This window comes from Entelurus aequoreus, linkage group LG22 (genome assembly GCF_033978785.1).
Source record: "Entelurus aequoreus isolate RoL-2023_Sb linkage group LG22, RoL_Eaeq_v1.1, whole genome shotgun sequence".
Classification (NCBI taxonomy): Eukaryota; Metazoa; Chordata; class Actinopteri; order Syngnathiformes; family Syngnathidae; genus Entelurus; species Entelurus aequoreus.
The window spans coordinates 29,744,715-29,757,359 of record NC_084752.1 but is presented as its reverse complement, the minus strand read 5'-3'; the positions used below and the strand labels follow the sequence as shown (position 1 = coordinate 29,757,359).

Sequence of the window (12,645 nt, the reverse complement as noted above, 5' to 3'; positions counted from 1 at the left end):
CCTGTAACACTCATCCACAACCTGTTTAGCTAAGGAGTGATTGTGGACCGAAAATGCCCGAATCCTTTCCACCTTGACCAGTTTGTTTTTTCTCTGGGGTGTTCTACTTTGTTCTCCAAAAAGTTCCATCTCACTTTTCCTTATCGGTCTTCTTCTTGGGATGCTTTCCTTTACAAATCCATGTCATCTATATAAAGCACTCTACTCACCCCCAATAATATCTTCTTGCCACCTTGTCCCTATCCTTTCCAACCTGTCTCAACTGGAGTGCCGTTTGAGTTGGAAGTTACCAGATTTGCCCCATCTTCCTTCCTTCCAGATATGAGTTTGGATGACGTGCGGGATTACGAAAAAAAAATGCAAGAGGAAACCAACGTTAAGGTTGGCAAAGAGCAGTCTGCAGCAAATGCACCTTCTGAGCAGTCTGCAGCAAATGCACCTTCTGAGCAGTCTGCAGCAAATGCACCATCTAAACAGTCTGCAGCAAATGCACCTTCTGAGCAGTCTGCAGCAAATGCACCATCTGAGCAGTCTGCAGCAAATGCACCATCTAAACAGTCTGCAGCAAATGCACCTTCTGAGCAGTCTGCAGCAATTGCACCTTCTGAGCAGTCCGCAGCAATTGCACCTTCTGAGCAGTCCGCAGCAATTGCACCTTCTGAGCAGTCCGCAGCAATTGCACCTTCTGAGCAGTCCGCAGCAAAGATCCCTAAAAGAGAAGCAAGTGTATGTGAACTTTTTTTTAAAAATTATTCTGAAGTGTCATTTTAAACCCTCGATGGACACATATTCAAAAACAAGACTGAAGTGGCAGCAATTAACTTAAAGGGGTCATATTGTGATTTATTTTTTTTAACATTGAAAACCCTTCCTTGTGGTCTACATCAGGGGGTTCTTAATATTTTTGACCTCGGGGCCCTAAATATCCACTAGAGATGGGCCTGGGTCCCACTCAAATATTAACACGGAATAAATAATCTTCCTCTTGATTTTAAATGTATTCAATAATTATACCTAACCTACATAGTTTACAATCTTGTCTAATGATATGAAACCATGTGTTAATTGCAAATATTTATTTAACGCATAACCTTTAGGCTTAAGTCAGGCTGATTTAGAAAAATAACTAATCAAATATACTGCTTAAGGACTCGTAAATATAAATAACTTACAAAAAATACATTTACATAAAATTGTTGTGCATAAATAAACAAAGTTAATAATGAATGTTTGTTCACTAAACTGTCAATAAAATTAAAGTGCAAATGAAAATGCAGCTTTAACCCTTTAGTCATAGTTTTTGCACTTAAACTACCGTATTTTTCGGATTATAAATCGCTCCGGAGTATAAATCGCACCGGCCGAAAATGCATAATAAAGAAGGAAAACATAAATTGCACTGGAGTATAAGTCGCATTTTTTGGGCAAATGTATTTGATAAAACCCAACACCAAGAATAGACATTTGAAAGGCAATTTAAAATAAATAAAGAATAGTGAACAACAGGCTGAATAAGTGTACGTTATATGACGCATAAATAACCAACTGAGAACGTGCCTGGTATGTTAACGTAACATATTATGGTAAGAGTCATTCAAATAACTAACATATAGAACATGCTATACGTTTACCAAACAATCTGTCACTCCTAATCGCTAAATCCCATGAAATCTTCTTCCTCTGTGTCGCTTCTAAACAACTCTGCCAACTCCAAAGGTAGACAATGCGCCGCTTCCTCTTCTATCGGTACGTCGCTTACGTCAGAGTCATCGTCAGTTGCAGTTCCAATTATTCCAGCCTTTCTGAATCCGGACAGGATGGTTTCGGTTGTCACTGAAGACCATGCTTTGTCGATCCATCCAATGACATCCAGAAAAGTTGCATGGTGCATTCTCCCGGTTGCCGTGAAGCTGTGCTCTCCATCCATCATCCACTGCTCCCACAGGTTGCTCAGGACTGCCTTACAGCTCCTATGTGTTAATCATTTCACACATAAATCGGAGTATAAGTCGCACCCCCGGCCAAACTATGAAAAAAAAACTGCGATTTATAATCCGAAAAATACGGTAGTATGATTTTAGCTCCAGACTTCTTGTGTTTGATATTATCATTACTGCCACAGGTGGGGGAAAAGTGTATTGCAAGTGAGTACCGTTGCGGACCATACGGAACAAAGCTGAAAAACACATTTTTGGGCGGCCCAACAATGGCTCCTGGCCCCATGGTTAAGAAACACTGGTCTACATAACATGTAACAGTGGTCGTTTGGGCTAAATTTTGCATATACTGTGTATATATATATTTTTAAACGGACCATCTTCAAGCCGTTCTCTAAGAGTCTCTTCAGGATGCTTATTTGCGTGCCAAAGCCCTCTTCGAATGAGACTCCACACTGTCAGCCATGTTGTAGTTTTTAGCACTCCCATATTGTCTACAGACAATTAGAGGTTAAAACAATTGGCTCGCTACTTTGTGTTAGAAATGGTTACATCAGAGGATTTTAGCATGCATGTATGAGCCAGTCTGCTCCACAACAAGAGGATGAAGAAAAATAAGGGACTTACTGACTACAACTTTGGATAACAACTGAATAAAAATGGCGGCAAAGCTCTTCAAGTAGACCTCTACCACATAGATTTTCAAGCAGTGATAGGCTCCTGCGACCCTGAGGGAAAAGTAGCAGCAGTAGACGATGGATGTTGGTGTACCACTAATGGTATGCAAGCTCCATCTAGTAGTACGCCAAAGAATCAGTTTGTTAAAGTACAGTATTTTATTTTCCAATATGCAAACAGTGTTACTGTTCAAACTCTGTCACCAAAGATATTAAATATACTTGTTAAACGAATAGTTTTTAATGAATACTTAGGCCCACCACGCTACTGTATTTGTTGGTCTTTATGGTGGTATGTGCAGAGCCAAGTTTTCTCTGAGGTGCTACTTGGTGAACAAAGTTTGAGAAGCACTGCTCTAGCATTACATGGCGATATCCACTGATGTAACTAAGGCAAAATACGTCACTAAAATCTCAAATTCCAACGTATGGAAGAAAAGATTGTATTGTAAATATTTTCACCATGCCTCCATGGTTGGTTTTCAAATTTCCGGGACTTATGGGGATCCCAAATACCTAAACAAACACTAGAAGGGAAGAAAAGTTGATTTTGCATAATAGGACCCCTTTAACTGGAATCATAGAAATTGATATAACATGATTACTTTGATGTGCTTTTCTGTTGCATCAGCATGTTTGCAGAATACCTAACTGTTAATTCATCTCTTCCGAACCCAGACATGACAATGGATGAAGTGAGAGAATTTGAGCGGACAATCCAGGAGGCCACCAACCAGAAGATCGGAATTTTTCCCCCGTCCATCTCCATCAGCGAGACGCCATTGTCCTCCTGTGCCCTCACCGGCCCCGCCAGCGCCCCCACCACCCCTTTGTGCACAGATGCGCCCGATTCCCTCTCCGTCCCCAAAGACCGGCCCCGTAAGAAGTCCGCCCCGGAAACCCTGACTCTCCCTGATACGCCTCCAAGTGATGTACAGCAGGGATCTACTCCAAGGCCATTACCTTCCTCAAATGACCTCCAGTCCTCCACGCTGCCTTCCTCCAATTCTGATCTTGTTGAAATGGGGGAACAGTAGACCGACCTTGGAACGTCTTCCCCCTGCACTTCCCATTGAGTTAAGTCTACCCGCCAAAGACTGGTGCCCGAATGTTGACGCGATCTACAGCCATCCCTAGCTAAAGACAGCCAAGTCATGATTATACACACACCTAAACACCCTAAAAGCAAGTTTATGGTATCTTATTCTTTTGTTTTTTTCAAAAAGTCTCACATTCCCATTTATACAGAGTTGCTAACAGTCTAATTGTTATGCTAGGCCAGTACCATGCGCTGCTTGTCCAGTCTTACTCAAAAGCTGACTTTTGAATCTTCCACTCAGCTTGTACAGGGTTTGGGTTGACTGAGTTCTAGATGAGTGGGTCCCTGCTGATCACGGCATATTGGTGAAAGACTCGTTATCAAGCGCATTCGCAGCAACAGCCCTGTGTTCTGCACAATCATGAAATTTTACAGTGACAATGTGAATGATCGACCTCTTTTCACTTAGTCAAACCGTCCTCTAAAGACAGGGGTGTCCAATTAAGTACTATAAATCAGCCTACGTTTTGGTAATACAACACACAAACCAACTGGACATAACCTACGGCAATCATTTAAGTACCGTATTGACCTGGGTATAAGCGTCTCTTTAAGACCTGTTTTTTGGAAACAATATTTCGAAGTAAGAGTCAAAAAACAATTATCTCCAAGTCATGTTAAATAACTGGTAGATTACAATATATTATGCAGTTGATGGGTTGGCTTCATGATCACCATGATCTTAAAGTTGGGTCACACAAAGAAAATATCTGACTGTCTTTAAGGGAAGTCCTTTGGCAACCACCTTCTGGTTTGCACATACAAATCCAGACTCTGAATATCAGGTCCCATTGACTTTTTCCACGGGAAAAGTGTTATACTCGGGTCGATATAGTCAAAGTAAAAACACCCTTAAAGGGAAACTTCGGTTTTTTTCAACCTGGGCCCTGTTTTCATAATTTTTTCTGTATATGTGAGTGCTGGATAAAACTTTTTTTGAGGTCGCGCCAGTATTGAGCAGGGCAGGCAGCCTCCAGCCCAGCTAACGCTCGTACACAGGGCAACTGGCTCTCGTCAAAATTCGGCCTATAAACATGCATTTTTTTCACACTGACAGGCTCAGATAGTTACAATGAGTGTCCGACAACATACTAGAAAGGAGAAATTAACGTATGTCTCTACCTTTAGCTGGAGATCGCTGTTTGTTGGGAGCTGTGTCCAAATCTCACCACGCTACAAATCTCGTTCCGAAATCTCGCGATAACTCGCGACAAATCAAATCGTCCACATCAGGCAAAAATTCAGCCATGACAGACAAACAAACAAACTTTTCTATAAAACTAAAATAACAGTCTTCGGTAATCCAACAGAAAATCACTTCAGTCATCTCTCTTCACCTCAGTCAGGTAACTGTTTTTCCACCGGTGTTTTGTCGCGAGTTATCGCGAGATTTCGGAACGAGATTTGTAGCGTGGTGAGATTTGGACACAGCTCACAACATACAGCGATCTCCAGCTAAAGGTAGAGACATACGTTAATTTCTCCTTTCTAGTATGTTGTCGGACACTCATTGTAACTATCTGAGCCTGTCAGTGTGAAAAAAATGCATGTTTATAGGCCGAATTTTGACGAGAGCCATTTGCCCTGTGTACGAGCGTTAGCTGGGCTGGAGGCTGCCTGCCCTGCTCAATACTGGCGCGACCTCAAAAAATGTTTTATCCAGCACTCACATATACAGAAAAAATTATGAAAACAGGGCCCAGGTTGAAAAAAACCGAAGTTTCCCTTTAAGCTTTCAATAATAGATGACCAAACCAATTTTTGGTTATTTTTGTTTAGTAATACTTTTAGAATAAACATCAGGCTGTTTAAAACACCCTTGGACACCCCTGTCTTTGAACAATTTCCTGATTTCTATGCCCTTCCCTTCCACTCCAGAGACCTTGAACCTATTTTTCTTGAACGGAATTTCTTTTTTTTTACTAAGTCCTAACTTCCTCCGTTGGGACTAGCGGAGATCTTTAAGCAGTTGAACCAAGAAGAAAATGCCTTCGCACCACCGAGCCACAAGGTCGTTCCCTTGCCGGTTGTCACGTTTGTAATCACGACACAAAGTGCAGCCATGTTCAACACGGACGCATCACAACGGCTGCTAATAACAGTTGGCATCATTTCACTGACAAGACTTTTGGACTACAGGATCAGTACAATCAGTGTTCACGCCTCAGGTCTCCCTCGTAAACCTTTCTCTCCCTGCTTGTTGTTTATATACCACACCAGTCTGCAAACTCACAATGTTTACAACAATCAGAAACTGTTTGCCTTTGCGTAGTCAAGCCATGGAGTGCACATGCAGTCTTGGATACCTCTTTTGGGAGGGTGGTATTATGAAGTCATGGTCACAAAACTACTAAAGTGACCTCTATGCTGGGATGTCTGGCGGCGTACAGTGCTGTGCAAAAGTCTTAGGCCGGCATTAGATTTCATCTTCATACTCGTGTGGATTAAAAGTGAGTTTGTTGGCTGTAAATGACAAAAAATAGACCTATTGGGAGATGGTCAACACAGAAAATGTATGAAACAAGCAAATATTTAGTCCACTCTACAAAGGCTGAATGCTTAATTGAAAACAATCAGTCCCCTTATTATTCTGGTAAATAGCTCGTTTCATTGATTCCATAATTACTGAAATGGTTCAAATGCATTCCCCTATCTGCACCTTTGATCCAGATCCTCCAAATACCGGATAATTATTTATTTCTTGATTTTCTGTGCAACTGTTATTCTATTTACTGCTTTGAGTCCAATTGACTGGCCTCGACTTTTGCAAAGTACTGTAGACGTGATTCAACAATCTATCCACTCAATCACTTTAGTCCCATTGTGGGGAGGAAATGCTACGTTCTGGGTACTTTTATTTATTTTTTTCCCCCCAACATTGTAACATATCGAAGTGTAAAGTGGAGACTCGTGTTTATCAAGCTGACTTGTGCTGTTTTGCCTGCAGAGGATGGCTTCTGTTAATCACTGCTTTGGTGCTTGGTGAGGATTGACCTATCAACTAGAACTTTTCAAATGGTTTCCCGTCGCCATCCAAAGCCCTAGTGGTCAGTATTACAAAAAATTATAATTTTACCTTCTTTTTTTACTGGGCAATGACAATTCAGTGATCAAACGGCAGAATTTCAAGTGCTTCTTCTATATGCTGCATGGAATGTCTCTCTATACCTTGCGTATATTCCAAGAAGGATATTTGTATATGGATTGATTAATGATGCACCTGTATGGGGGGGGGAGTGAATGCCTCAATGCTACTCATTTTATATTTTGAGCATGCCAAGAGAATATGAACAACTGCATGCCACGGTTACATTCTCACCCAGTAATCCCAAATATATCCGCACTCAAAACACGCAGATTAAAAATACTGTTTAGTTGCCTTTTCATTTGGTTTTTGCCAAGAGTGCAATTTGGCAACGGCCTCAGGAAAGTTTAGTAGGATAACATGCAGAAATGACGCGCATATGTATGTGAAGAAAGTCTATATTTTGATAACACTGTAATGACGCGACGATAGATTTGGTGTATTTTTTTTTTTTTTTAAGCCGGTCTGTTTGCCGCAACATTCCACGGTTGTGACGGCCAGTTGTTCGGTGCCATCAAGCTGGTTCGCGTGTGTAAATCTCCGAACCCCAAACATAAGATCTTTTTCCAGAAAGGGACGTATGCATGTGTGGTTTTCTTGTTGCGTGTGCCTTACTTTTTGTATGAAATCCTACTAAATGAATGTGATGATACATGCAAATGGGCTATTGCATAACATGGCATATATTAGTTTACTTTTGTCATTTTGAGTTACTGTGCATTTGTGCAATGGTTCTGATTTAGCTGGAAATGGCAAAACAAATTTGAAAAGACTCAACAATTTTGAGAAAACAGTCTTTTGCACTTGCGCCTTTAAAAGGAACTGCATTTGTTCTTGTTTTGCCAATTCCTTCTAAAAGATACCACTGACACTAATCTTTTTGCCTTGCTTTGTAACATTTTGCGTTTAATTGTAATTACATTCCAGAAGAAGCTATTTCCCTTCCCCCTTGCTTCGAAATCGCCATCTCGAGTGCAAAGAATGTGTACGATTGTTCTGTTGCGGTCTTGTCCGGCTTCCTGGACCAAAGTGGTCTAACACGACACAGTGACTGCAACGTCTTACTTGCCATAAACGCCGTTTAATATTCTGTACAGTTTTTGTTGAAAGAATTGTTTGTAGTTATCGGTAACCCTCGCTTCTGTCTTTCGAAACCTTTTGAATCGGTCCTCTTTGTTGGATATATAATGGAGTGTACGTGCGTCGTCAGGGATATATTTGCTACGTCACGGGCTGTTCCGGTTTAAACAAGCTACCTTTTTCAGTTGTGGTCTGCTCTGTTTAAAAGAGTATTGTAAATATTGTTATGGATTAATATTTTTTTTCGTTTTTTTTTCATTGGATCTGTTCATGTGGATGGCAGCTTCATGAACGTGTGAATCTGCGAAGGAATTTGTCAGTGGTTTCTCGCAGTAATGGTGAATTTCTAACACTGGTTTTTTTTTTTTCAATTTTTCGAATTTGTAACACCTTTTTTTTGAGTGAAGTGGCGGATTTGGTGGGCTCGGATTTTCTTTTGTTTGTTTTTTCTGGAGTAATCCTGCTGTAACTTTTGTGGCTACACTTGAGGGATAAAATCCTTTAATTGAAGGACCAAGCCTTTTTTTTTTTTTTTCTTCGTTTTTTCTGTTGCACTTTGAATCCGATCTTAACCCGACGTTACCCGGGGCCTGTCTCACAAGCAAGAAGCTGTAATTATTGAACTACTTCCTGTACTCTTGTCCACTTGTGCTTTGTGTAATGGGCCCCAAAAAGTGTTCATTGGAGAGTTGATTCATTGGCTTCTTTGGTAATGTAATTGTTTCACTATTATGAGCTAGATAAAGGAAATAAAAAATTCCATGCATCCTTATTCTTTTTGTCTTTTTTTATATTTCTCTATACTTATCCAAACTTCCACTTTCCTCCAGTGTTTTGTTACAGTGAAGTGCCGTGTTTCCTGGGTATAAGCCGCACCCACTAAGTTTTAAAAGAAAAAAAGATTTACGCTGAAAGATTTTTCAAAATTGTATTTACATTTTAATTGATGCCAAACGATGCCTGTCACACGGCAGTAAAACCCTGATCAAACAAAACTGTCAGTCTTTATTAATGCTTTTATGAGATGAATAATAACAGGATTCTTCTTCCTTTTACTTTGTAAACACTTTAAGTTTGAACAATTTCTTAAGATGGATCATTTTAGTACATTGTTTGATTACTTTGCTTAATCCGTTCCATAGTTGGCGAAGAAAAATCCATAGATTAGCCGCACCTTTGTATAAGCCGCAGGGTTCAAAGCTTGGGGAAAAAAAAGTAGTGACTTAGAGTTTTGATAATTTTATAGATTTCTCATTTTTAAAAGCAATTTTTACATGTCTTAATGGATACAGTAGTGAAGGTGTGCAGACTCGAGCTGTAGTAGAGTGAATAGGTGCCGGACGACTTTGCGTTCTCAGTGGAGGCCTCACTTCTGTGGAACTCTTATTTATTCGCACAATATAAACAGTACAAAATGTAACGTTAAAAACAGACTAGAAAAGAAACCCCAAAAAGGGTTTATGCAAAGTTCTCACCTAAAGCAGTAAATTAACAAACACAATTAAACATAGTATATAAAAAATAAGACAAGTCTACTTTGTGTGGATTGAGTGTAGGTGTGTAAGGGAGTAATATGGCTACATTATAAAGTAGGAACAAATAGAGAATGTTGATTTATCAGGCTGGCCCTTAATCTATGTTTAAAGTTAGTGAGTGAAGTTGAGGAGTTTGCAACATATAATAGACTATTCCAGAGTAGAGGACCTCTGTGTTTGATGAAAAACTGGCTAAGAGCGATACGGCCAAAGATCGGACGGAGATTATCAGTTTGTCTAGTATAGTGTTGTAACGATTACAATATTTTGGTACCGGTACTAAAATTATTCAGATACTTTTTGGTACTTTTCTAAATTAAAGGGGACCACCAAAAAATTGCACTATTTGCTTTATTGTAACAAAAAAATCTTAGGGTACATAAACATGTTTCTTATTGCAGTTAAGTCCTTAAATAAAATAGTGAACATACTAGACAACTTGTCTTTTAGTAGTAACATATTGTGTCATTTATCATTCTATTATTTTGTCAACATTATTAAGAAAAAGTGGTAAAAAATGAATTATTAATCTGCTTGTTCATTTACTGTTAATATCTGCTTACATTCTCTTTTAAAGGTCTACTGAAATGATTTTTTAAAATTTAAACGGGGATAGCAGATCCATTCTATGTGTCATATTTGATCATTTCGCGATATTGCCATATTTTTGCTGACAGGATTTAGTAGAGAACGACAAAGTTTGCAACTTTTGGTCTCTGATTAAAAAAAAAAAAAAAAAAAAAAAAAAAGCCTTGCCCCCAGCGGAAGTAGCGTGACGTAGTCAGTTGTTTGCCTCCTCATATTTTCCTATTGTTTTCAATGCAGCTAGAGCAATTCGGACCAAGAAAGCGACGATTACCCCATTAATTTGAGCGAGGATGAAAGATTCGTGGATGAGGAACGTTAGTGACGGACTAGAATGCAGTGCAAGACATATCTTTTTTCGCTCTGACCGTAACTTAGGTACAAGCTGGCTCATTGGATTCCACACTCTCTCCTTTTTCTATCGTGGATCACGGATTTGTATTTTAAACCACCTCAGATACTATATCCTCTTGAAAATGAGAGTCGAGGACGCGAAATGGACATTCACAGTGACTTTTATCTCCACGGCAATACATTGGCAAAGCTCTTTAGCTACTGAGCTAACATGATAGCATCTGGCTCAAATGCAGATAGAAACTAAATAAATCCCTGACTGGAAGGATAGACAGAAGATCAACAATACTATTAAACCATGGACATGTAACTACACGGTTAATAATTCTCAGCCTGGCAAAGCTTAACAATGCTTTTGCTAACGACGCCATTGAAGCTAACTTAGCAACCGGACCTCACAGAGCTATGATAAAAACATTAGCTATCCACCTACGCCAGCCAGCCCTCATCTGCTCATCAACACCCGTGCTCACCTGCGTTCCAGCGATCGACGGAGCGACGAAGGACTTCACCCGATCATCCGTGCGGTCGGCGGCTAGCGCGTCTGCTATCCAAGTAAGTCCTCCTGGTTGTGTTTCTACAGCCAGCCGCTAATACACCGATCCCACCTTCAACTTTCTTCTTTGCAGTCTCCATTGTTCATTAAACAAATTGCAAAGGATTCACCAACGCAGATGTCCAGAATACTGTGGAATTGAGATGAAAACAGAGCTATTTTGTATTGTTTTCAATGGGGTACCGATACTTCTGTTTCACTGGCTACGTCACGCGCATACGTCATCATCCAAAGACGTTTTCAACCGGAAGTTTCCCGGGAAATTTAAAATGTCACTTTATAAGTTAACCCGGCCGTATTGGCATGTGTTGCAATGTTAAGATTTCATCATTGATATATAAACTATCAGACTGCGTGGTCGGTAGTAGTGGGTTTCAGTAGGCCTTTAACATGTTCTATCTACACTTCTGTTAAAATGTAATAATCACTTACTCTTCTGTTGTTTGATACTTTACATTAGTTTTGGATTATACCACACATTTGGGTATCAACCTGATACCAAGTAGTTACAGGATCATACATTGGTCATATTCAAAGTCCTCATGCGTCCAGGGACATATTTCCTGACTTTATAAAAATAATATAAAAAAAACAAAAGATGTGATGCCAAAAAATATTGACGTAATCATAGTAGTATCAACTAGATACGTTCCTGTACTTGGTATCATTACAGTGGATGTCAGGTGTAGATCCACCAATGGCGTTTGTTATTGTACTGGTATAGTACCAAATATGATTAATTAGTATCGCGGTACTATACTAATACTGGTATACTGTGCAACCTTACTCTGTAGTAATTTTGCTTAAAAGTTTGCACTATATTTGTACTGCATGACTCAAGTGTTATAAATAAATATATTTTTCCCATCTTCACTGCAGTTTTTGTGTGTAACTTTATAAAAGTCACAAAACAATCCTGTTCTTTAGATAGCATGTTCCTGACTACATCACAATGTATTTAAGCTACATATGCTTTATTTCTGTCTCGCGCCAGATTGCCTTGGACTTTGTGCCAAACTCTCCAGCAATTACTTCAAACTCCACTTTTCCTTGCCCACCCGTGACCCGCAAAGCTTCCGTTTTATTTGTGTCCCTTTGCATTGTCTTTCACCCATCCCCTAGTTCAGGGGTCGGCAACCCAAAATGTTGAAAGAGCCATATTGGAGCAAAAATACAAAAAACAAATCTGTCTGGAGCCGCAAAAAATTAAAAGCCATATTACATACAGATAGTGTGTCATGAGATATGAATTGAATTAAGAGGACTTAAAGGAAACTAAATGAGCTCAAATATACGTACAAATGAGGCATAATGATGCAATATGTACATATAGCTAGCCTAAATAGCATGTTAGCATCGATTAGCTTGCAGTCATGCAGTGACCAAATATGCCTGATTAGCACTCCACACAAGTCAATAACATCAACAAAACTCACCTTTGTGTATTCACGCACAACATTAAAAGTGTGGTGGACAATATGAGACAGAAAAAGAAGTGGCATAAAACACGTCCTAGGAAGTCGGAGACAGTTATATATGTAAACAAAATACGGTGAGTTCAAGGACCGCCAAAATGAGTAGGACAAAACCGCGCTCGCCAAATACTGGAATCAGTGAAGCATGTTTAATATAAACAGTGTGCTTTATAACAATTACGGAGGTTTGTGTCATGTTTGTCCTCCTACAGAAACCATATTAAAACCCAAAATATTTTTTTTCCCGTCATCTTTTTCCATT

The 12,645-nt window shown here is 39.6% G+C and overlaps 1 protein-coding gene across 1 annotated transcript in view; it reads left to right on the top strand.

The window, feature by feature from the left end:
• LOC133639494 (cytoplasmic phosphatidylinositol transfer protein 1-like) overlaps positions 1-4,587 on the top strand; it is a 116,987-nt gene extending 112,400 nt beyond the window's left edge. Inside the window, exon 9 of the mRNA XM_062032823.1 lies at positions 3,293-4,587. Coding sequence (XP_061888807.1) covers positions 3,293-3,651 — 359 coding nt within the window. The 3' untranslated portion in view covers positions 3,652-4,587. The remainder of the gene's footprint in view (positions 1-3,292) is intronic.
• Positions 4,588-12,645: the final 8,058 nt, after the last annotated feature.